This window comes from Panicum virgatum, chromosome 3N (genome assembly GCF_016808335.1).
Source record: "Panicum virgatum strain AP13 chromosome 3N, P.virgatum_v5, whole genome shotgun sequence".
NCBI classification, from domain to species: domain Eukaryota; kingdom Viridiplantae; phylum Streptophyta; class Magnoliopsida; order Poales; family Poaceae; genus Panicum; species Panicum virgatum.
This window is the reverse complement of record NC_053147.1, coordinates 68450879-68476153: the sequence shown is the minus strand read 5'-3', so window position 1 is coordinate 68476153 and position 25275 is coordinate 68450879. Positions and strand designations below refer to the sequence as shown.

The following is a 25275-nucleotide window of genomic DNA, read 5'->3' as shown; positions in this document are numbered from 1 at the left end:
AGCTTGGAGGTCCAGGAGGGGCGCGCGCGGCAAGGGAGAGCGGCGCGTCCACGGTGGGTCTACGCGCACGTGGTGGGGGAGACGGTCGCGGCGACGAGCATGGCGAGGAGCAGGGCATGCGCACGTGGTGGGGGAGGCGGTCGCGGCCGCGGCGACGAGCATGGCGAGGAGCAGGGCATCATGGCGCGTGCGACAGGGCGGGCGGGCGGGCACAGGGCGCCGTTGCCTTCATCGGCGGCGGTGGCGACGCCTCCAACGGCAGGTCAACGGGGGCGCAGGGCGGCGAACGGCGCCGGGGCCTGCATCACGGGGGTCGGGGGATGTGGAGCGGACAGCCGGCAGGGTTTCGTGTGATATTGACGGATTTTCTAACGGGAGGTGACGGAAAGGCCACAAAAGGGATAGAAAATAAAGTGGAGGTCATACAAGGAAGTTTTATTTTTCCAGGGCCACACAAGGAAGCGCTATTTCCTCTAGGGCCATGCAAGGAATTTTCTCTAAGTTAATCTGGTATTCTGGTGTCCATCTGCATCCCAGCCCAGACAAAACAGTCAGTAGCGAAGATATCACTCTGTAGTGCTTACAAGCAATTGGCTAACCACATAGTAGCGACGGGGTAGCTAAACAGGATCCCGTTACAAGCAGCAGGTCATGTTACATTATTACCAGCTAGCTGGACGCTGAATCGAAGTATGCTTAGGGCAATTAATTGATCCAGGTTACCGAATAAACGCACATGATCGACCAAAAGTGCATGGCAGCAGTGTAGATCCATCAGCAGCCCCAGTTTTCTTGCATGTCTAGTTAAAGCTCAAACCTGTAAGAAAATAAAAGTGAGAAGCAGCCATTTTCGATGAAGAAGTTTATCTACAAAGATGATGAACTGACCAGCTACTGCACAAAACATGGTCATTATCTGATACATGGTTTTCTAGCTATGGCATACTACAAAACATGATCACATGTATATATGCATCATACCCAATCGTGTTTTCTTTGTCTAGCAGACTGACTTCAACGCTGCTTGCTTTGTTTCGTGCAAATAAAGGTTGCAGCGAATCTCAGGAACATAATAGCATGGAGAGTGCAGCAACTAGCAAGTCAACTTACGTATGTGAAACACACACAAGAATAAGGTAAGTTTACAAATCCTCTCATCAACAGCATGACATCTGACTTCCATTATCTTAAGGTGTTCCAAAATTACAGCTGATCCCTCCATCGGTCTGAGAATTCCTTTCCTTTCCCTTTGCTGTTCATGCTTCTGCAAAGAATAGAAGCTGTTCAGTATGATCAGTCGACAATATAATAATTCTACAAAGCAGCAGTTGCCCATTTACGAAGTATGTACCTTGGAAAAAAGTTCAAGAGTGAGCTTCTCGAGAACTGGTGAGTGTTCAAGAATACAAACCAGAGAACGGAAGTCGTCAGGCACACACCAGTAGTCATTGAGCAACAAGGTCTTTAAATTACTGAACATCGGACACCATCTCAAATCCCTCTTGAAAATAAACTGGACAGAGCGCAAAAGAAAATGATGAAGTGGGCATGATTAAAGTTCAAACATTTGGTGACAAGTATTGCAAAAGGCAAAAGTTTGCCTGCCAATAGTGGTATGGCATAATATGATTGAGGTAGAGATGAAAATTTAGGCATACCGTTTCTGGTCCAGAAATCAACGCCAAATCCTTAGCTTCGGATAAACCTTTTAGTAGCACACAACCGTTATTGCCAGTGTCATCACGTACACTATAATAATTGTGACAGAACTCGCAATTACAATTGCCAAGGTCACAAGATTCCCAAGAATAATCAGTTGTTACAGCAGCCTTCAGTAATGATGGCATGCTCTCAAGCGAGGGAATCAGACCCCAAATGTCATCTAGAAGTAGCGAAACCAGACTTGGCGCACAAATATGAAGGCGTGAATCATTCTCCGACTCAAAGTAACAGCTCTGAAAATTTAGGTGCTCCAAAGCCGGGCAGTTGGAGAAATTCAGGTGCTCCAAAGACGGACAGTTGGAGAAATTCAGGTGCCGGGAGTCGATAGGTCTGTCCTCTAGAGCAAGGGTGGGTTCAGTAGGAAACGACTAGTGTCATATGCTTTGAGGCTGAGGACACGAACCTGGTATCTTACAGCATGCCAGAACCAAGTGTTCACAAGGCGCATCAAGCGGTCGTCATGGTCGTATAAGCAATCTGACATAGCCTGCCCGAACGAAGTGAACCGGAGCTCGCACGTATGGAGAGGCGAGCCTCCGCGGTGTCGCAGTAGACTGTCCACAAAGTCGCAGAGCTTTTCCACGGACCCCAAGAACTTGCCCTCGTCCGCAGCAATGCGCAGGCCCGTGGCCGACTTCCAGAGGTGGCGCCAGCAGCGGGCAAGCACGCACGACTCCTGCGCCTCCAGGAAGCCGAGGATGTGCTGCAGAACTTCGTCCGGGAGGACATCGATGCCGTCGCAGCCAGCCGCCAGAGGCGCCTCTCCCTTGCTCTCGCCTGGGGGCATTCCGTCGAACAGGCTGCGGGCGTCGCCGCTGCTGGACGAATAACGGTCAGGGCGTTTCAGATGGCCTCCAACTGGAGCTGATTGCGTCGATCAAGAGACGATAGATCCACCAGCAGATTAGAGCACATTGGTAGGAGAGTCGGTGAGGGATCCAAAGGATTAGGGACGGACCTGGGGTTTTGGGCGGCGGCGGCGAGCGGTGACAGGAGTTGGGCAACCGGCGAGCGGCGCGGAGGACGAGACGGCCGGCGAGAGAAATGGGCCCGGGACTGGGCGCCGGGCGTACCAGCGGAGGGCGCGAGCTCCTAGCTCCGCGGAACCGCTGCAGCCGTTCACCGATCGATCAGCTTCCAAGGCCGGCGGATGCCGCGATTCTAGTCCCTGAGAGACGGAGCCAGTCCCATCTGTCGTTGAGGATCTTTTGGAGCGAGGGTTTTGGTAGGGCTATGCACTTCCGGCGGGCGGCGGAGGACGGCGGAGGTGGCTGCGGGTTGCGCGCTCGCGCCGGATGGGAGGAGGAGGATCGATATGAACCAGGGGGCTATATGACAACTAAAGGTGGTATTTTGTAAATAATCGGATAATTGTATGGCTAACTGCAAATATTATGGAGCAATATCTATTTTTTTTAGCACCAACCAATTCCAAATTCAGAGTTTGAATATCTACATCCAAACGCTACTTAATAAAATTTTGTGCCTATCAAGATGGAGAACAAAGTGGGAAAACGAGCATGGATAGAGAAACAGTTGGAGGTTTGAGGAGATAAATGAATGGTTGCAAATCTCATCAATTCGAGAAGGAAAGAAAAAGTTGATTTTAACAAGAATCTATATTTACATAATTTCATATATCTTTTTTTTGCATTGATTTCATGTCCTTATTTAATCTCATCAATGATGTTGATACGGACAGAGTAGGTATAAGTATCGGATACGTATAGTTATTTGATTGTTAATTTGTAGGGATTTACGTGATCAAATTGTGGACGGAGGGCTGGTCCGGTTCCCATACTGGATGGACTAAGGCCCACCGTCAATGGCACAAGACGGACCAAACCAAAAATTTAGATCGAAACTTTACTTGCTTTAGAAATATGTATAGATATAGATTTACCAATGGTTACCTATCTATATCAATGCTAACACTTAGATAAGCTTGAATGTTAAAAATTATTATTATTGCCCTTTTGACTATAACAAAAGTTTGGATATTAGAGGTATACCTACGCTGAACCAAAATTTCTGATATATATATGCATCAGATCGTGTAGTAACAGTACTTGAGGTATAGCCGTAACAACCTGAAATCTTAACCCACTGTCCACTAATTGACTGTTACTACAGGATCGATGATCAAACCCACTAATTGACATCAGGTCACACATGATGCTTGTCTGAACTCTGAAGACAGCCCAATGTCTATGAAATTTGGCTGCAGGCCAGCGTCGTTGATCCAGACCAGACCACCAGGTTCCGGCAGACGCAATTGCTTTCCACCTCCGCCAGCAGCGCCGTGAATTTCAGGGGGCAGGGACTTTCAAGGGCCACCACAAGTTCAGAAGACGACGACCATATATCGGCCCACAAGTTCAGAAGACGACGACCATATATCTAATTCTGAGCTCTGACATAAACGTTAAGAAAATCTTTGTGGCAAGGGAAATGTGAAGATTACACCTGATTGATTGTCGAAACTCCTGCAGGACAGAGAAGCACTTGTTCTTCCTGACTTGCGTTCCATGGGATAAAGTACGTATGCTGTTGCTGCGTGAATGCCCGAGAGCAGAGGGGGCTGCACTAGTTCTTCGGCAAATTAAGTGATAAGCAACAAAGGAACAATATGCATCGATCGCCAGCTCACCATTCTCAGCAAAACTTGTGCAGATTCATGTACGTGTCCCTCCTCTTCCTCATGGTGGCCATCATCCTGCAGAAGCGGTTCCTGTACGTGTCCTCACTCATCGGGAACAGTTTATCTCTCTTCTCTACTTCTGTATATACTATATATGATGAGTTGCTACGGGCAAAAATATATATTCACCATAATTAATCATCAATATTTATCGTATGAAATATTTGGAAGTGCATGTTTGATGGAGGCACGTTGGAATCTATTATCTTATTATTTAGCCAACAAACGGAGCCTCCACGTTCGCTCTTAAGGCCTAGAAATTCCCAAGATAAAAATAGAAAAATAAAATTACACACCACTGCCATTACGATAAAAATTATCATAAAATACCCTGTTCCTAATTAAAAATCACCCATCAATGCTGTTATAAAAAATTAAATATAAAATATCATTTAGCTATGTATGGGTTACAAACATATACTATTAATAAAAACTAAATCTAACAACAATTAATCAAAATAAAACAAAAATAAAAATAAGTATATGCATAATATTATTAAAGCTCAACAAATCAAATTATTATTATAAGTAGGTCATATTTGAATTGTTTTAACCAACAATAAGACATAATTTAGGATAATGAACATGATGATGTATGGTAAAAAAAGTATAATCTTTAAGTAAGAATACAACGACATACAAATTTTTTGAATTTTTAATACTAACCGCGCAAATGCGCAGGTTATACGCCTAGTAGATAGAATTACATGTGCACTCAAAATTTCCATTGACTGTGCTGTTTTGTCATCTCTCTTTTATTGCCCTCAACTTGGACTCACCACCACCCTTTGTTGTCGGCACCCAATCTTGCACAGGGGACTACTATTTGAAATGGAAACAAAATCAAATGGTCTGCTGGGTACTAACATTTGAATCTCATGGAATTAATATAATGCAAGGGAAATACCAAAACATTGAAAAATCAAATGAGCTAATTCATTGGAACAGATCAATGACTGCCGCAATTTCCGATTGGTTCTTCATCAAAGAAAGAAGTTAATGGCCACACAACAGCAGCCGTGATGAGTCAGCATTGCTACTATTGCATAATCAAAATTGGTTGTCCTGTCGACACACCGTTGTGTACAGTGCAGAGCGAAGGCAAGATGGTGGCTACAAGTCAAAATTGGTTGTCCTGTTCTTCATGAAAATGGTCACACCCAAGGAATTCCTAAACAATTATCCTCTCGTCTTAACCTGTCAATTGTATCCAAGAAAAAAATGGTTTTGTTATTGACTGATAAGGCTTTGTTTTACTGTTTTATAAATCAGGAAATAATTTTAGACAATTTGACATCAGAGATGGAGCTGACAACAAATTTGTCCATCTACGAGAAACACATAAAGGAGAAGGTGCCAAAATGGTGTACAAGAGTATAAACCTTTGTGCTCTAGTAGTTTTGTACAGCCTTAAGAGCAACTCCAACCCACGTCCTATTTGACCTCCCTCCTACTCTACATTTAGGAGAGAGAAGGGGAAAAACATCTCCAACCAAACTCCTATTTCATTTCTAACTTTGAGAGTCTCTCAAATCTGTTGGCCTCCCCTCCTACTTTTAGGAATAGAATGAGTCTCTCATCCTTTGAGAGAGCTGTTGGAGACCATTATCAAATAGGAGAAAGAAATAGAATGAAAGACCCTCATATAGATGGAATAGGAGGACTAAAAATAGGAGGTAGATTGGAGTTGCTCTAAAGGATGCCCTGGAGTACGGTGGTGCCCGATTGTACAAATGCAGAAGAGATGCCATCTGTTTCACCTGAGTAGTTAGCCTCTAACTTTATTAGGTGGACGTTGCTGTCCTGCAGTTGTCCTTCATGTGCATTGGATGAAGACGTCAACGAGAGCTGATGACCCACTGCATGCTCCTACATACTTGCTACTCTTCCAATCCTCTGAGCGTTCGTTCTAAACACGACTACGAGATTTTGTCGATCAAGCAAGGCGGTTCATTAATTGGCACGCAAAACTGATTGAGGCAACCTTGAAACGGCGCTGGAGTTCACGTTCATCACAGTACACATGATGAACGAATGACCACGAACATATATAAGGGTCATCACAGGCACCAGTTGTAACACCCAGGTATTAATCCTCGATAATTAAGTTAATTATGGCCATTAGTTTCGAATTCACCCGACAAGCAGAAACTAGAACTCCTCATGTCGGCCTGGGCCAGTTCAGCCCGGATCGGTCTGACCGGTCTAACCCGAGCTGGTGGTTTTGGGCCCCACAGTATTTAAATCACTCTCTCTCTCTCTTCTCCCCACGCTCTCCCTCACCCTCACCGTGCTCAGCTCGAGCTCAGGCTCTCTCCCTCTCATTTCCTCCCTCAAACCCTAAACCCCAAATCCTTACTCTCCATGGGATTCCAAGGCCGGGGGAGGACTAAATCGGTGCGGGGATCATCTTCTCCTCGATTCCATCCTTGGGGAGTTGGAGATTCAAGTTCTTCGTGGGGAGGAGCCCATTCAAGGTATTTTTGCTTGGGATGGTCGATCTCCTTTTCTAGAAGCTTTTAGGTGATATCCTCTGGTCAAAAGCATCCACATGAACTCCTGAACTAGATCCTAGAAGGTGTTTGGAGTTGGTAGACGATTTTTGCCGCAACAAGGATTCTAGGCTCTGGTCTGGGTAGGACCGGTCTGACCGGTATAACGATAGGTTAAGGGAGACCGGTCTGACCGGTCGGGTGGACCGGTCTGACCGGTATAGCAGTGGCTGAGAGGGTTAAATTGGGGTTTGTTGGTGAGATTAGTTGGAAATTAGTGGGCTTAATTGTTGATTGTAATTTTTATAAATCATGCATGCATTTCTCATGTCATATGCATATGCATATGCATACGTGTAGCAACCGCGGCGGAGGAGGTCGTATACGAGGTGGTTGCGGAGCCACAGGAGCCCCAGGGGCAAGCCCCGCAGCAGGAGGTTCGCGGGGAGTTGGCCCAAGGCCCAACTCACCCCAGTGATGAGCAGCAGACGCAAGGCAAGCCCCGGTGCATATCCTTTTATTTCAAACTATGACACCTATATTTATGTTGCTATTACTTGTGCATTAGGTTTAGGAATTGTTTGGAACCCTAGTTGCATGATCCCTAGGTTCCCTCAAGTTGTACTAGTATGTAGAAGATGATAGAAATGCTATGCTTAATAGAACTCGGTAGAAGTCGAGTGATTTTGGGTCACTCGCGAGATATAGGGCATTTAGTTAAGTTAAATATATGAAATGTTGAATTAGGTAAGAAAGGAAAAGAAATTGGAGATCGGGCGGGGAGAGGTTAGCCCTGTCTGTGTCGGTTAAGGACCGTTCGTTGTCTGGCCCTGTGATTAAGTTTGAACAGTACTAACCGCATACCGGGAGTAGGAGGTAGTCGAAACCGGTAAGCCGAGTACTGCTTTGCTTCGAAAGTACAAGAACCTGCACCCAACTCCTGGGGCGAGTCGAGTAGTCGCGGAGAATTGGGATGTATATGTTTACTTTTGGTGGTCTCACATTGAGCTCGACTGACCATATGTCGTTGGGCTGGTTCCTGTAGTTCGAGGTGGGGAGGGGAAAGGTTGGTGCGTGGGGTCCGACGGGGCTTTTGCGTGCCGTGTTGGTTAGGTCCACCTTGCAAGGTTAAAACGGATCGATTCGCCGTCAGTCGCTCTCGGATATGAGCACCTTGATCGCAGCACCGCGTCGTAGTAATGTCTTATGGAACTTATGTGATGATTGAAAATGACTACCATGAATTACTACTCCATGTCTGTTATGATTTCTTAGCAGGTGCAAATACTAGTTGAGAATGATAGTATATAGAATTGGGAGCTAAAAGTGGAAAAATAAGGACTCATTTTAGAAGCTTTTTATGCAAAATAACCACCAGCCAGAAAGTCTTGCATGTCTAGATATGTGGGCTAAGTTATACCCGCTGGTCGGGTAAGCCTTGCTGAGTATTAGAATATTCAGGGTTTGTTGCCACCATTATTATTACAGGACACCCAGACGTGGATTTCTGCCCCTGCTGTGTCAAGTTCATCCGCCGGGATGCAGAGGGGTGGGATGTGGTGGAGCGAGACCCGTAGGTTAGGGGATTTTCGGGTTGAACAATTGAGGGCAGAGTGTTCAGCCTTTCTGTTTTGCACAAACCGGTCTGACCGGTCCGTGGGACCGGTCTGACCGGTGGAGGCTTCAGAGGAGAGGAGACCGGTCCGACCGGTTGGATAAGCCGGTCTGACCGGTCATGAAAATTCAGATCTGGTGAAGACTAATGTAGTATTAGATTTCTTTTCTTTTCGGATTTCGGTTACTTATATTGTAAGTTTTGTAAATTATACTATCATGTGTAAATTTGAACTCAGTTTGTAAAACTCTTGTTTATCGGTTCATTCATCCTTGTATATTTTCAAGTATTTTGTCGTGCTTGTACCATCTGCGCCCATCATCATGTGGGACTACCGGTGTTGTTTCGATCGGGCCGTGGGTTGAGAAATGATTGCCAAATTAAGCCGTTAAGCTAATGCGCCCGATGTGTTCAAATGACGGCCATTACGCTTAATTAGAGTTTTAATTTGGCGGTTCCGTCACACCAGTTAGCAGTACAATGTGCTCAAAATGTTGTACTAGTCGGAGAAACTTTTGATCCTATCTATACAAGCAGGGAGCTCGCCCTGAAGCATTGGAGCAAACCAAAATACCATGCTAAGCTTTGACTTGTGTCGATCTATACTTATGTACTGTGTAGCACCGACACGGCAGACACGGCAGCAAATTGGCGTGTCGGTGTACGATACCGTGTCCGACACCGACACGCCGGGACACGTCGCCGATACGTATCGACAGAGTATCGGTAGATTAAACTGTAAAAATAAACATATTTAATCGCCGATACTCCATGGACACGGCATCAAGGAAGGGTTGCAGCACGGTGGGGAGCAGTTCCTTCTCAGATCGGTGCGCTGCTGGTGCCGGCTCGCTGCTCACCCGCTCCTCGGATCAATGCGCCGCCGGCGCTGGCCTGCGAGCAGGGGGCGGGAGCCGGAGCGTCCCACTTGGAGTTGGCTTGCAGGAGAGAGGGAGGGGGCGGCGGCAACCCACGGGGCATGGGAGAGATGGAGGAAGCGGCGGCGGTCTGTGCGAGTGGGACAGATAGAGAGATGAGGAGGCGGCGGCGTCATTGCGAGTGTGGGGGGGGGTGAGCTGAGGGAGGAGCAGCAGGAATTGATGAGGTAGGGTTAAGATAGTGAGCCTTGGCATTGTGGGCTGTTGGGCCAAATTGTAGAACTTCCAGGTTGTTGCTGCGTGAATGTCCGAGAGCAGAAGCTCACCATGGGATACAATATGCTGTTGCTGCGTGAATGTCCGAGAGCAGAAGCTCACCATTATCAGCAAAACCTCACGGAATCATGGCTGCTGCGGGACCCGCTCTTGTCCGTCGGGGGAGAGCTGTGCGGGCCGGAGCGTAGCCCGTCGGAGCTCAGTCACCACCAAGGGCCAGCCGCGTGGGCCGTGGGGCGGAGCTCAGATGCTGCCGCGTGGATGGGGAGGGGCTCGAGACCCCACCCCCGCGCACCTAGCCATGCATGCCCTTTCTAACACCAGCTCCAGCAGGGTGATTAAACGGGTTTTCATCTCTATATTTGCTTGATAAATATAAAAATCTGATCTCCAACAGAGGAAATAAATAGGCTGTTATTTTAGTAGACCTTCCGAATTTCTGCCCCCACTTTTTTTTCATTTTCACAGAGCTGTGCCCGATCCGCGCCAGGGCGAGCGCCGCTGCCGCCCCCGTCCCGCCCCGCCGACGCCACGCCGCCGGCCACCCCCGCAGCCGCCACGCCGCCGGCCTCCCTAGCCGCCGCCGCCGGCCCGCCCTCTTCCGGTCCGCATCCTCCCCGGATCCGCCGCCGGAGCCGCCGGCGCCTGCTTCTTGCCGGCCGCGGGCGTGGGGAGGCGGCCGTGGTGCGCGTCCTCCAGGCCGACGCCGCAGCTCCGCGATTTGGTGGCGGGTAGTCGTCAGCATCCCCAAGGTGAGTTGTTGCTCCTCGTGCGGTTCTCCTTTGTTTGTTCTTGTCAAGCTGCTGCTGGTGGGGGTGCGTGTTCATCTGACTTTCTGAGTAGGACGCGCAAGAACCACTCGATTCGAGAGCTTGGTGGTCACATAGCTCACGCCTCTTGGTTTAGCGCTGCCCATGGGGCATGGGCGAGTTCTTGCCGGTATGGAGTAGCTGGGCAGGGCTTTGATTCTTTAGCACAGCGCAAAACCCTGCTCAAAGGGGGTACATGATTTTGCTCCTTTGTTGGTCAGTTCATGAGCTGATCCAATTGCGACCACCGGCACACCACCTTGCTTCAGCTGAAGAGCCTTAGCCCACAGAATTACGCTCCCAATTCAGTCGGTCAGACAATTGTACCGAGGTATGCTTATGTGCTTACGTGCTTTAGATTTTCGTTCAGACTTGAGACTGATGTGCTAGTAAACTACTTGTATTTTGTCATGTTTAATTGATCTTGGTGAGATGCAGTTTAATTGACATGAGAGCAAGCCAAATATGACCCGTACATTATTGGTCTTGCTAATTTCAGTTCTGTTCAATCTCGTGATTGTGGAGTGATAATGTTTCTGACTGAATGTGATTCACAAAATATTCCTCCTTGTTTGGTATCTGTTTCTTGGATATTATCTGATCGAAACTGATGCAGCTTGGTTTGTTTTGGTGTGCAGTGGAAGGCAGAGATCCAAGTAGGCGCCCTGGAGGAGGAAAGGAATCGTCGGCTGCATTGTGGTGTAGGCTTGTTGGGATTGTCACCCTGATGTGCTTCGCTGTAGATGCATGATTGTCTAGTTTATTTTTTAGCTCATCAAGACTCTGGTCATATGTTGCCAGTACCATGCACCAGTTACCCAAGCTAATGTAATTCTGTGTGAATGTTCACTTTTGAGAATCAGATGTTACATGTGGAGCCTGAATTTCTGTTCTGATGAGTGGTTTGCTGAATTGCATGAATGTTCGGTTCTTAGTGAATTCTGTGTGAATGTTCAGTTCTGAATTAATTCTGTGTGAATGTTCAGTTCTCATGCCATTTTTGACAGATACAATTTTCTGCTTGTTGGAAATGCTTCCACATATAATCTGACAGATTTCCTTGTTCAAAGCAACATGGCCTGAACATGGCCTTGCTCAAAGCATACTCTGTGTCAGGCATGCTGAACATGGCCTTGCAGGATGATATTTGTAGTTCTCTCAAATTTGTGGAGATCTGCCCGAGGAACATGGAGATCATTGTAAGTTACCATATACTGATCTTCACAACAATCAGCAAAGGGGAGGTGCTACCTGATAAGCATCCACTGTTTTTCCAGTTTTTTCAGTTTTTTCAAGCCTGCAACACAAAGTTCAGAATAGGTGATGCTCAGGACAGCACACATGCTGTAAATTAAATCTTAAATAATCTGCAAACAGGAGAATATTTCTACAAGGATTTATTACAACATTCAGAGGCTGTGAATTACAATGCCAGACAAACTGGGTGAACAGCTCATTTAGCAGAGCAAAGTATAATTGATTGCGATCTGTAGCCGATGCCACATTACAAGCAATGAGGTACAGAGCTGATAGCATTGTCTACAAACTTAAAGGTCTCTGAATGTTGCTCTGAATGAGGTACAGAGCAAACTATTTAGCATTTGCCTTGCTGATAGCTCCCATCTTCTTGAGAAATCAGTTCTGTACAGAGCTGTGGCACTGTCTACAATCATGAGAGCAAACCTGCTATTGTAGACATTGCATTTTTGTTAGCTTACCTGAATAATGTGTCATGAAGAAAACTGGGGTTTTCTTGTTCAATGCTTAGACTGAAAGCTCACAAAACTACTGCTTTAAAAACTGGATGTTCTATCATTGCACATCAGAGACAGGAGGCGAGATCTCAAAAATTGAGACACGAACACGATGCAAAAGGCTTCGATTTTTTTTCCACCTCAGGATTTGCAAGGGGGCAGAGGCTGCGACGGGCTCCTCACGTCCGTGGCGTGGTTCGGTGTGGCTGGCGGAGTTGCTGGCGGAGGCCCGCGGCGTGGCGGCGGAGTTCGCTGGGGACGTGTGCGCCGTCGCGTTCCGGCCCGACGGTGCCGCGGTCCGGCACAGGTTCCTCGGCGTCGCGCGGGAGGCGCCGACGGTGGGCAGGATCCGGCGGCCGGTGGCGAGGGACATGTCGGCGATGGGGCTGCGGGAGGTGGCGGAGCACGAGAGGCAGCTCCAGTAGCTGAGGGCCGCCGTGGAACTCGAGCTGCAGGCCAAGGCGGCGGCGGCGGTCAGGACCAAGGGCGGCGCCACCAAGGCTGGCGCCGCCGTCTCCGCGAGGGACAAGAGGGCGTCGGAGGTGGTGCCAGGCGACGAAGGGAGGCGGGGAAGGCGTCGGGCAGACGCCGAGAGGGCGGCGGCGACCGAACGACGAGCCGGCGGCGGTGGGGTGGCGGGCGCCGGCGGCGCGGGGTAGGGTACGGACGAGGGTGAGAGGTGCGTGGCGTGGTGAGAGAATGACAAGTGGGGCTCAGATGTCAGTTGAAAAAATGGAAATCCAATTTACTCTATATTTAGATGAGTAAAATTTAAAAGTTGATTTTTAAATGGATAGTTGCTCACTCAAATTTAGCAGCCTGCTAGAATTGCTCTTAATTACTTTGTATAGATTACGTGGGCCTCCGAGTTACCATTATAGTAATAGGCTTATTATTAATTACTTTGTATAGATTACGTGGCCCTGCGAGTTACCATTATAACGGCGCTCATGATCATTGTGCTTGTGTTGTACTGCTTGTGGGGTTCAACGCATACTGCGTGTGGAGCGGACTTAAGGGCACCCGCAACAGGTCGATAGGAAAGCATGTCCACATCGGAGAGAGAAGAGGAGCGAGAAAGAAACGTCGGTAAACCTAGGGACTCGCAATAGCAAGCAGTTCTACACCAGCGGGCCCTACCGACTCCGTTTCTTGTGCCGAGCCCGAGCGCGGTCACGTGGGATCCGACGACCGGTGCTGCGATCAAGCTCGGCCTTGGCCACCGCCGCGGGCGCGCCGGGGCTGGTATACCCTTTCGGTGAAATCCATTCGTTTGAAAATTTCTACTCATTTGATTTTCAATGTTTCTCTACAGGAGAAGCTCTACAAAGATCTCGGACAAGTAATAGGAAGTGCTAGAAATTGGCAGTAATCAATACAAGGGATCATCAATGTACAAGACTAAAGGAGGATGAAAGAGAGGCGCAACCACATGAGTGTAAAATTGTGAATATGTAGGCACTCAAATAGCTAGCGATCAAAGAAACCTGAGTTTTTTTTTTCTAGCTTAGGTCATTTGCTATATGAGCTAAGCGAATATGTCATGTAGTAGCCTCTCAATTTCTTCCGGTTTCCGTCCTATCAAGGATTAACGTTTTAAACATTTGAATGGGTAGAGTTACCACAATTCCTGGTTAATGGACATATTTTTTTCCAAGGCATCGGACAACTATTTTTCATTGATGTAAAAATCAATCATGTGTTTTCCTCTTCCAACTTTGCATTACCAATCAATAGATTTTTTTTTTACGGTGTATTGTGCATCAATAATACTAGTCTTATATTTTCCTGAGAACGAGTTTTTCTGTCACTCAATTTCCAGACTAAGAATCATAATGGATAGAATGTTTCTGGCCGGCCATTTAATCCTTATTTTGCATCTTATAAAAGAATCCCTTATTTTACATCTATTAGTACAAATGTACAGCATTTCCGGTCGTATCCCATTCGCAAGATTAATGTTCTGTCTAAAACATGCCATGGATCTTTTCGGACCAACACTGAGGTCTTATTTAGTTCGGAAAATTTTTGGAAGAATAGACCAATTGCAGCCACATACTTTGGCTGGGATTGCCTTCATTTGATTTTTCAGCTACCACTCCACTACAGTAGCAGCTATCCTAGTAGCACTGCAGATCAATGGAGGCAAGAAAAAGAAAGGAACCGTGTCCTTGCCAAGCAAGGAGGTGACCCAACACACTCATCTCACTCCATGTCAGCCGCTGCTGCTGCCGCTGCTGAGCATCCTCCTCCTCAAGCAATCCCCTTCCTTCCCAGTCCCAGGACCACACCATGCATCCATCCATGGAATTCCTCTCAAATACAGCAGCAGCTCCGGCCGACGGCACGCCATGGAACCCCTCCTCCCCGAGAATATATAAACACGAGAGGAGGGGTCACTGTCCGTGTACGCTCGCGGCGAAAGCGAGCACCTTGGTCGCCGTAACGTACGTCTCCGGCGATCACCGGAGGGCGGGCGTCGGCCGGCCATGGACCGTCGGCGGGGCGCCGCGCGGGAGTACGAGGACTTCGACCCTGTCGTGGAGTGGAAGCTGCCCGGCGAGGACCAGGACGTGGTGGAGATCTCGCTGCCGGGGTTCCGCAAGGACCAGGTGAGGGTGCAGGTGGACAACCACGGCGTGCTCCGCGCCACCGGGGAGCGCCCGGCGAGGGGTGGCCGGTGGGCGCGGTTCAAGAAGGACCTCCGCCTCCCCGACAACTGCGACGCCAACGGCGTCCGCGCCAGGTTCGAGGGCGAGAAGCTCATCATCACGCTCCCCATCGTCGCCGCGGCCGGAGCGGTGGCGTCCCCGACGCCGTCTCCTCCGGAGACTGAGACGTCGCCGTTGCCACTTGGGACGGCAGCTGCTGGTCCGGGGCAAATGGAACCTGCCTTGCAGGAGAGAAAAATCGCTGTGTCACCCCCTTCTCCGGCACCCCTGCCTTGGCTGCCTATCCGTCACGAAGAGGAAGCGTGGAAGAAGCAACTGCAAGATGCTACTTCTCCGGCAGCCCTGCCTCCTCGTCTACCGGAGGAGAAGAACAAGAGCAAGAAACAGAAGGGGACGGGTGGTCCGTCGGGGAAGAGCCAAGCGCAGGCGGTGGGAGATGCTCCGGTGCCGCCGCCGGAGCCTACAAGGCAGCTGCTGGTGAACGCTGTTGCGGCGGCGGTCGTGCTCGTGGGGATCATCTGGTGGGCGTGGCGCAACGCAACCTCAGCAGCTGAGCGGCCGATAGAGAGCTGCCCATTTGAAATGGACCGAAACTTTTAGAAGTGCTGCTTGTAATTATGTGTTGTCTCTGAACTTGCAATTGCACAAGTCAGTGTATCTACCAAACAGATTATCAGTGTATAAACATGTAGCTCACACACGCCTGTGTCAAAAGCAAAAAAATATTATTGTATCGAAACAAAAATAGTGCCTTATGGGTGCGTGCAATTGCAAGCTCGCGACGCATAATGTGGAAGCAGCATTTTACGAGTTCCCAATCATTCTGTGTCAAAGCAAAACCTCTCCTGTATGAAAACAAGCAAAACAGAGTGCCCTGAAACATCAAGTTTCCTTCAGCATGACATGTAAGCTCCCTCACTCCTTGTGTGTCTAGCAAAATCAACTGTATGAAAATAAAAGAAAAGAGTGCCATATAGGTCTGTGCAACGGCACGTTCACCACACATAATTGCCTTTGTCAAAGCAAAATCCCTAGTAGTATGGGGGAAAAAAAGGAAAACAGAGTCACCAGAAAAGGCCAGGATTTCCTTCAGAATAACACATGCGAAGAATCAGCTCAAAAGCCTGCATGTTCCAAATGCCAATAACATAACAACCGTGGTGTCCAAGACTCCAAGCAAGGCAGATTTTAGACATCACAATGGCAACGCAAAACTTGAAGTTACAGAATAACGGAAATGGATCGTTCATCTAAGAGCAACAGCAACCGAGCAACGACTGGCTATTTATCATGGCACCAGACAATTTCCTTCCAGGGACAAAGATCATTAATACGAGCCATAACACACCTCAGAGTTGCAGATGAAACACTGCAGATATCCAACCGGTTTTACAATACAAGTACACGGGCAACTTGCCTCAAAACCACCAAATTCGTAAGAGTAGCAGAGGTATAAGCAGGGTGTGATCATCGTGCCAAGAAAAAAAAAGAACTAAGCTAACCACAGATGGAGCGGATTCACGAGACCCAGATTATTCAAGACAAATGGCTTTGATGAACACCCTCCTTGTAATTGAATGAAAAAGCCGCTGCAGGGAGAGTTCTCACTTGGTGCTGGCGAGCTGGGTGCGGATGAGCTTGGCGGCGGAGACCATGTTGGTCAGGGCAGGCTTGACCTCGGTGTACTTGCGGGTCTTGAGACCGCAGTCAGGGTTCACCCAAAGGATGTTGGTGTCGAGCACCGCAAGCATCTTGTTGATGCGGTCGGCAATCTCCTCGGTGGACGGGATCCTAGGGGAGTGGATGTCGTAGACACCAGGGCCAATGCCTGCACCATACTTCACACCCTCGCGGAAGACGGAAAGGAGCTTCTCGTCGGACCGTGAGTTCTCAATGGTGATCACATCAGCATCCATGTTGATGATGGAGTGGATGATGTCGTTGAAGTTGGAGTAGCACATGTGGGTGTGGATCTGTCAAGAGAATGAAGTCGGTTCGAATGTCAAAGGACATGGGTATGAAAATATGATACTGACAATGCTCCACAGCACTGTTCAAATGTTTACCTGGGTGGTGTCCTTGATCTCGCAGTTGGTAATTCTGAAAGAGTGGACAGCCCAGTCCAAGTAGAATGCGTGCTCAGCCTTGCGGAGTGGCAGGCCTTCTCTTAAAGCAGCCTCATCAATTTGGATGACCTGAAAGAATAGCGATGAAATAATATGAGAAATATGATTCACCATAGGTGTGCATAAGCATCTTGATTAAATGAGAAACCGGAAATGTAAAAGTGCCAACCTGAATACCAGCAGCCTCAAGATCCTCAACCTCCTTCTTGATTGCAAGAGCAATCTGGTAGCAGGTCTCAAACCTGGAAGATATGAGCCATAAGCCAGCTTCTAAATGGAAGAGGAAAATGATGTTCTGAACAGCATTAACTCCTGTCAAAAGTTACTGACCTTGGCTGGTCATTCCTCACAAAGGACCAGTTAAGGATTGTGACTGGACCAGTCAACATTCCCTTCATTGGGCGAGATGTCATGCTCTGGGCGGTCTTCGACCAGAAAACGGTCATGGGGTTGGGGCGGCTCACATCACCATAGATGATCGGTGGCTTGACACACCTTGATCCATAAGATTGCACCCAACCATTTGCGGTGAATGCAAAACCAGAGAGTTGCTCACCAAAGTACTCAACCATATCGTTTCTCTGTAAAACGTACACCAACATAATTACTTAGATACGAGCACAGAACATTAGCGCAGAATAACTGAATTTTTCAATACATGAGATCATATTTATTCTCGCAAAGACGCAGCAGAAGCTAGCAGAATAGCTTCAGGAGAACTGACCTCAGGCTCGCCATGCACAAGCACATCGATGTCAAGCTCTTCTTGGAGCTTAACAACCTTGTTGATTTCCTCCTTGATGGCACTGACGTACTCCTCCTCAGAGATCCTGCAATGTGAATTTCCCATAAGCAATACAGCCAACATAGAGACAAGTGAAGCAATAGAATTAACTGTTACTCACTTCTTCGCCTTGTACTCACGGCGGACCCTCCTGAGCTCCACGGTCTGCGGGAACGAACCAATTGTGGTCGTGGGAAGGACTGGAAGGTTTAGCTTCTTCTGCTGAGCATCCAATCTAGCACTAACGTTGGTAGCACGGCGGTGGTCAGAGCCCTTGAGAGCAGCAGCCTGTAACAGTATACAGAAAGAGGTTGGTACATGTCAACGTTGGATTAGAATGTGAAGGTCTTTTAGAACCAGATACTTACAGCCTTCTGGACTTCTTCATTTGTCACACGGGGTGATGATTTCCTTGAGGCCTGAGCAGCAGCATTTGCTGCAAAATAAGCCTGTAGATGACATTTACAGAGATGTATATAAGTCACATAATTTTGTATGTGGCAAAAAGAAACACAGGTACAGTGAAGAGAACAGATACAACAACAACAACATAGTTTTTTTCCCAAGCAAGTTGGGGTAGGCTAGAGATGAAACCCGAAAGAAATAAGTTCAAGGTTCAGGCACATTGATAGCTAGTCTCCAAGCGTTCCTATCCAAATCTATCTCTTTAGAAATATTCCAATCCTTAAGGTCTCTCTTAACTGACTCATCCCACGTCAGTTTAGGTCTACCTCTACCCCTCTTTACATTATCGACCCGCTCAAGAACCCCATTTCGCACCGGCGCCTCAGGAGGCATTCGTTGGACATGTCCAAACCATCTCAGCCGATGCTGGGTAAGTTTCTCCTCAATTGGTGCCACCCCGACCCTATCCCGAATAACTTCGTTCCGGACTCTATCCCTCCTTGTGTGCCCGCAAAACCACCGCAACATCCGCATCTCTGCTACACTCAGTTGCTGAACATGTCGCCTTTTTGTAGGCCAACATTCAGCACCGTATAACATCGCCGGCCGAATTGCTGTCCTATAGAATTTGTCTTTTAGCTTTTGTGGTACCCTCTTTTCACAAAGAATGCCAGAAGCTTGCCGCCATTTCAACCAGCCAGCTGAAATTCTATGCCTAATATCTTCATCAATATCGCCATCCTTTTGTAGCACCGATCCTAAATACCGAAAAGTATCTTTCTGGACCACCACTTGCCCATCTAGACTAATGTCTCCCCCCTCATGCCTAGTCGCGCTGAAATCGCACATCATGTACTCAGTCTTAGTCCTACTAAGTCTGAACCCTTTCGATTCTAACGTGCGTCTCCACAGCTCTAACTTTCTATTAACCCCTACTCTACTCTCGTCAACTAACACCACATCATCAGCAAAGAGCATACACCAAGAGATCTCACCTTGTATATCCCTTGTGACCTCATCCATTACTAAAGCAAATAAATAAGGGCTCAATGCTGACCCCTGATGTAGGCCTATGTTAATAGGAAAGTCAGTGGTGTTGCCATCACATGTCCGGACAAACATCGTCGCATCATTGTACATATCCTTAATGAGGGTAATGTACTTAGTTGGGACTTTGTGCTTCTCCAAGTCCCACCACGACATTTCTCGGTACTGTCATATGCCTTCTCAAGGTCAATGAAGACCATGTGCAAGTCCTTCTTCTGCTCCCTATATCTCTCCATCAATTGTCGTATTAAGAAAATCGCCTCCATGGTTGACCTTCCAGGCATGAACCCAAATTGTTTTTGGGTCACACTTGTCACTTTTCTTAGGCGATGCTCGATAACCCTCTCCCAAAGCTTCATCGTATGGCTCATCAGTTTAATCCCACGGTAGTTAGTACAACTTTGAACATCGCCCTTGTTTTTGAAGATAGGTACTAATATACTTCTCCATTCTTCCGGCATCTTGTTTGACCGAAAAATGAGATTAAAAAACTTAGTTAACCATACTATTGCTCTATCTCCTAGGCATCTCCACACCTCAATGGGGATACCATCAGGGCCCATCGCTTTACCTCCCTTCATCCTCTTCAAAGCCTCCCCGATCTCTATCTCCTGAATTCTCACAAAACGTCTGTTGGTATCGTCAAAAGAGTCATCTAACTCAAGGGTAGGGCTCTCACTCTCCCCATTAAACAACTTGTCGAAGTACTCTCCATCTATCCATGATCTCCTCATCCTTCACTAACAGTCGATCTGTCACATCCTTAATGCATTTGATTTGGTTGATGTCCCTTGTCTTCCGCTCGCGGATCCTAGCCATCCTATAAATGTCCTTCTCTCCTTCTTTCGTGCCTAGCCGCTGGTACAGGTCATCATACGCCTTACCCTTTACTACACTCACAGCTCGCTTTGCAACCCTCTTCGCTAATTTATAGCCCTCGATGTTGGCTGCACTCTTGTCAAGGTGGAGGCGCTTGAAACACTCCTCCTCCTTAATAGCCCTTTGCACCTCGTCGTTCCACCACCAGGTGTCTTTCCCCTCCTGTTTGCCTCCCCTACTCACGCCAAACACCTCTGAGGCCACCTTCCGAACACATGTTGCCATCTTTAGCCACATGTCATCTGCGTCTTCTCCTTCTTCCCAAAGCCCCTCACCTAGCATCCTTTCCTTAAACGCTTGTGCCGCTTCCCCTCTAAGCTTCCACCACTTTGTTCTCGCAATCTTGGCACGTTTGTCCCGGTGGACACGTACCCGAAGACGAAAGTCCGCCACCACAAGCTTGTGTTGAGGGACAACACACTCCCCAGGTATCACCTTACAATCTAAGCAATCACGTATATCCTCCCTCCTAGCAAGGATAAAATCGATCTGGCTCGAGTGTTGTCCACTACGAAACGTCACAAGATGGGATTCTCTCTTCTTAAACACGGTATTCGCTATCAACAAGTCGTAGGCTAACGCGAAGTTCAACACATCCTCCCCCTCTTGACTCCTGCTACCATACCCAAAACCCCCGTGCACTCGCTCGAACCCTACATTAGTCGCACCCACATGGCCGTTGAGATCTCCTCCTATGAAGAGTTTCTCGCTGGTAGGCACGGTACTAACCATGCTATCTAGATCTTCCCAGAACTGCATTTTGGGGCTCTCACTAAGGTCTAACTGAGGGGCATAGGCACTGATCACATTCAAAACCAAATCTCTAACTACCAACCGGATTAGGATAATCCGGTCGCCTTTCCTTCTAACCTCTACGACTCCATCCTTAAGGCTCCTATCAATCAAGATGCCTACACCATTCCTACCCGGAGTTGCTCCCGTGTACCAAAGCTTGAAGCCAGTATCCTCAACCTCCTTCGCCTTCTGGCCCTTCCATTTAGTCTCCTGAACGCATAGAATATTTACACGCCTCCTAATTGCTGCATCAACTAGCTCTCGCAACTTACCCGTTAGGGACCCTACGTTCCAGCTACCTATACGAATCCTAGTTGGCTCGGCTAGCTTCCTTACCCTTCGCACCCGTCGAGGGAAGTGCGAAGACCCTTGCTCATTTTTCACTACACCCGGGCGCAGATGTAGCGCGCCATTCAGGTGACGACCCGACCCTTGCTCACTTATCATCGTACCCAGGTCACGATACGACGCGCCCTTGGGGGGATGGCGACCCGGCCCTTGCCCATTTATCACCACACCCGGGTTCCGATGTAGCGCGTCGCTAAGAGGGTTACGCCCCAACGAGTTTCTTGTGGGTTTCAAATCCATTAGAGTGGCTATTTTTATGCTGGTTTGCCAAAACCTAACGCAACCCTCCTCTTTTACCCGGGCTTGGGACCGGCTATGCTCATAGCCGACTCAGGAGAGAGAGCATCATACTTTTGACCAGATAATAAGGAAAAAAACAGCCATACCTCATCCTTTTGACCAGCCAATGCTTTAGCAAGAGCATCAACCTCAACAACCTTCTGGGCAGCAAAAGCAAGCCAAGACTTAATCTCACTGTCAAGCTTAGTCTCGTTTACAAGATCCACAGCGGTGTGCATGAGTGAGCAGGAAGTTGACACAACAAGCTTGTCTGGACAAAATGTAGTCATTATCAGATATTGCCAGTTGTAGCTAAACCCAACCTTATAATAAGCAATGGAAGCATCCTTACCCTTTCCAACTACAGCCTCAAGAGCCTGGAGAGTGCTGAGGGAAGCAGCAAGATCGTCAGCCCAGATGTTGCGTCCATCCACAACACCAGCAAAAAGGTACTTTCCAGCAGGGAAACCACTCTTGATAAGCTCAACAGTCTGGGTTCCACGAACAAGGTCAAAACCATAAGCAGTCGCACTGCTCAAAGATGTTAGGGTCCTGCACGGAAAGGAACAGTTAGCGATATGTCATAACAAAGGTGACTATGGAAGGAACAATAGTTGTGAACAAGATGCACCAGCGATTTGATAACATACTTGAATGATTCTGCAGGAACATCAGCAAAGTAAGTCTCAACGAGCACATTCAGTCCAGAAAGTGCAGATTCAAGCTCTGTGTATGCAGCAGAGAATGCAGCCAATTTGTGAGCATCAAGGTCGAGGACAAGGGTGGGCTCATCGAACTGAATCCATGAAGCCCCAGCTGCCTTCAACTCAGCAATGACCTCCCTACAATCATTATGCATCAGATTATCAACTGAAGACTTGAGGCCACCAGCAGTTTGTAACTTGCTTATAATCTTACTTGTAGACAGGAAGGATGCTGCTAAGAAGGGAAAGAAGAGGGAAACCCTTCTTTTCCACTCCCTTGGCAGGCTTCGAGAGCAACAAGTATGAGACTGGTCCAATAAGAACTGGCACGGTATCAACGCCAAGCTGTATGAAAAGCAACAACATATAAGCCATACAAGCAAGCAGAAAAACATAACATGCAACAGATGAGACTAACTTGTTGCAGAGCACAATATAACAAATTAGCATTGTATCAATATGTTGAAAGCATTCTTAATTGCATTCTGATATTAATAGTGTCATGAAGAAGCCATCTTTTTTGCCAATGCTCAAGTTCAAACATGAACTACAAAGCTCAAAAACACCTAGTTCGTCGAAATCCAATTTGATCTAACAATAATATTCTTCGTCCCAGTTTCTGTGCTAACCCGAAATCAGTAATTAAGTACAGTATTAGAAAAATACTCTATCACTACTGAGTTGAGGTTCTAGTATCAGAAGACAGCATGATAAACTATTGAATGACATTAGGGGCTAATTATGATGACAACAACAGTATGCATGTGTTAGCGACTCTTACACAATCAAGTACATAAGCAGGGAATTACTATTGGAATAGATAAGTCAATAGATGTTGACAACAAAAATAAAAATGATACTAGTATCATACCGCTTTAGCCTCCTTGTATTCATTAACAGCCTTGTGAGAAGAGTAGGAGAACTTGGTGTTAGGGCCCAATTCAGGGACAATAAAGTGGCTGCGAAAGTAGCAAAAAGTTTGTTAGGAAAATTTGAATAGAAAACCTGAACTGGAAATTACCGTTGGTGGAAGCCAAAGGACTTACTAGTTCGTGTCAAACCACTTGGTCATTTCCATAGCAGGGACAGTGGCATTGCCCCTGGCCATCGAGAAGTAGGTATCGAACCCAATCTCCCCACCAGTCCATGAGTAGCGTTCCGGGACAGCGCCAAGCATGGCGGTGGTGTCAAGGACCTGGTCATAGTACGAGAAGGTGTTGCTGGGGATGTACTTGATCCCAGCATCAGCCATCTGCTTCCAGATGCTAGCCCTGAGGTCGGTGGCGACCTTCTCCAGATCCTCAGCGGTGCTCTTCCCATCCCAGAAAGATTCGAGGGCGAACTTGAGCTCCCTCTTGGGGCCCATGCGAGGGTATCCAACAATGTGGGACGCCATCTTTCTGTGCCACAAATAGAATTGCAATCAGAAATGCTGGGGCGACAAGAAAGCAATGATACTGTAACAGAGTGAACATATATGCATAGTACATGATCTATTCATGACTACATGCTTGTAATTTGTACTGCTGATGATCCAACTATTTAAAAAACATTATGCTCATCATACCACTACATGATGAATCTTATATGGTACAAAACCCCTCTGATTCCTATGCCTGGGATTCTACCATCAGATCGACTGGTTCCCAAGAATTAAAAACTAAATTAATAAATTTCAACTTTCAAGGCACAAAAACATGTTTAGGCTAGTGTGGGAGGTAGGTCGGTAGGTAAGGTATAGCACCAACCTCCACCAGAAAGTAGGGCCGAGTCCCCAGGGGTGGGTGCTGGCCTACTGATACACTTGACCTAACTATAATTGGTGGAGGACACTGTCCCTCTCACAGAACCCGTGGGTGGTGGATCTAGGACGGCCGCACGGCACATGGCAGTACCAGACTACCAGTCCACTCGTCCACTCTCGTTCACTCATCAGCCTTGCTTATGGCATAATCCCCCCAATCCGAAAGATAAAGTCCGACCATACGGAAAGGCAAGGGCAGTCAAACGACAGGCACTCGATGCATGTACGTGCCGGGATCATGTATAATAACAAAATGTCCTAGATAGATCTCGACAGGGACTCATATAGAACATCTAACTAAATGAATAGATAATCCAGATTGCAGCAGCCGACATGGACGATAAACCTCTCAGATCCAAAACCCCCTGAAGAACCAAACCACTGGCCGATCCAACTGCTTCGAGGCAGGCTAAGCTCTCGGACGAAGAAGAGCGGATCTAATAAGCAGGCAAACAGAAAAAAAATAAGCAGGCAGATCGAATTCTGACTCCATTCGACCTACAAGCGCTCAGATCTACTCGCCGGAGCCGCTCAGCTTCGACCCCAACAAACCACTACTCGACCCGCATCGGATCGATCCATCATCCTCTGCCCGCACCAGCGAGCCAAACCCGAGCGAACCGAACAGGGAGGGCAAGCGGATCGGCACCCCCGATCTCGCCGCCGCCGGAGCGATGGATCGGGCGGGCGGCTTCCACCCACTGGAGGCGCGCGCGGGAGCAGCAGATCGAAGCAGAGGAATGGATCGATCCCATGACACCCGCACGTCCCATCACCCGAGGAAACGGAACTGGCGATCGTGCGCGAAGGCAAGGAGACGGCGAGGAGGAGGCCGGCGCGTGATTGCTTACCCGGAGGGACGGGAGCGGCGGAGGGAGGCGCGGCGGTTGGGGGAGGGAAGCAGAGGAAGGAGGGAGGTGCACGGGAAAGGGAAGGCCGTTTGGGAGAGCCTTATTTATAAGGCAGCAGGCCTCGCTTCGTGTGGTTTTGGGATGGGGGTTGGTGAGATCTGAAGAGAGGTACCCAGCCCCAGGGATGATTGGTGGCGGAGGTTTTACTATTTTTTTCGATAGATAGTAAAATTTTCACCTCTCACCCCTCAGCTTTAATCCTACTTATTTTCTTTTCCAGCCTCCCGAAAGGCACCGACGGCAATTTTACTGATTTATTTTATTGTGGCCTAGG

The 25275-nt window shown here is 47.9% G+C and overlaps 3 protein-coding genes, 1 long non-coding RNA gene and 1 pseudogene across 4 annotated transcripts; 2 read left to right on the top strand and 3 right to left on the bottom strand.

Annotated features, from left to right (window-relative positions):
* Positions 1 to 420: 420 nt before the first annotated feature.
* Positions 421 to 3051, bottom strand: LOC120667009 (annotated as a pseudogene).
* A 7391-nt stretch (positions 3052 to 10442) lies between these two features.
* On the top strand, positions 10443 to 11432 carry LOC120667008. The gene is made up of 2 exons (XR_005672044.1): positions 10443 to 11039; positions 11132 to 11432. It is a non-coding gene; the product is annotated as an uncharacterized LOC120667008 (long non-coding RNA).
* A 403-nt stretch (positions 11433 to 11835) lies between these two features.
* LOC120667007 lies at positions 11836 to 13051 on the bottom strand. The gene is made up of 2 exons (XM_039947017.1): positions 12388 to 13051; positions 11836 to 12176 (listed from the first exon to the last, which is right to left on the bottom strand). Exons 1-2 carry the CDS (start codon positions 12618 to 12620, stop codon positions 12041 to 12043), a joined length of 369 nt encoding a protein of 122 aa, XP_039802951.1. The 5' UTR covers positions 12621 to 13051; the 3' UTR covers positions 11836 to 12040.
* A 1308-nt stretch (positions 13052 to 14359) lies between these two features.
* LOC120667006 (inactive protein RESTRICTED TEV MOVEMENT 2-like) lies at positions 14360 to 15674 on the top strand. The gene has a single exon (XM_039947016.1). It carries the CDS (start codon positions 14737 to 14739, stop codon positions 15517 to 15519), a length of 783 nt encoding a protein of 260 aa, XP_039802950.1. The 5' UTR covers positions 14360 to 14736; the 3' UTR covers positions 15520 to 15674.
* A 536-nt stretch (positions 15675 to 16210) lies between these two features.
* On the bottom strand, positions 16211 to 25100 carry LOC120667005 (5-methyltetrahydropteroyltriglutamate--homocysteine methyltransferase 1-like). Its single transcript, XM_039947015.1, has 14 exons — positions 24942 to 25100; positions 23333 to 23686; positions 23158 to 23245; positions 22501 to 22631; positions 22233 to 22424; positions 21935 to 22134; positions 21690 to 21853; positions 18198 to 18278; positions 17951 to 18117; positions 17770 to 17875; positions 17376 to 17626; positions 17215 to 17287; positions 16986 to 17114; positions 16211 to 16892 (listed from the first exon to the last, which is right to left on the bottom strand). Exons 2-14 carry the CDS (start codon positions 23680 to 23682, stop codon positions 16524 to 16526), a joined length of 2301 nt encoding a protein of 766 aa, XP_039802949.1. The 5' UTR covers positions 23683 to 23686; positions 24942 to 25100; the 3' UTR covers positions 16211 to 16523.
* Between the last annotated feature and the right edge of the window lie 175 nt (positions 25101 to 25275).

Excerpts from the sequence above, each read along its gene's own strand:
- LOC120667007 (XM_039947017.1), bottom strand. The coding sequence starts at position 12,620 with ATGTCCCTCGCCACCGGCCGCCGGATCCTGCCCACCGTCGGCGCCTCC. Across the intron at positions 12,177-12,387 it reads GCCCCCTTGCAAATCCTGAG|GTTTGCTCTCATGATTGTAG; the intron begins GTGGAAAAAAAA and ends CTACAATAGCAG.
- LOC120667006 (XM_039947016.1), top strand. The coding sequence starts at position 14,737 with ATGGACCGTCGGCGGGGCGCCGCGCGGGAGTACGAGGACTTCGACCCT.
- LOC120667005 (XM_039947015.1), bottom strand. The coding sequence starts at position 23,682 with ATGGCGTCCCACATTGTTGGATACCCTCGCATGGGCCCCAAGAGGGAG. Across the intron at positions 17,627-17,769 it reads TTGTGCATGGCGAGCCTGAG|AGAAACGATATGGTTGAGTA; the intron begins GTCAGTTCTCCT and ends TACGTTTTACAG. Across the intron at positions 17,288-17,375 it reads GTGAGGAATGACCAGCCAAG|GTTTGAGACCTGCTACCAGA; the intron begins GTCAGTAACTTT and ends CATATCTTCCAG.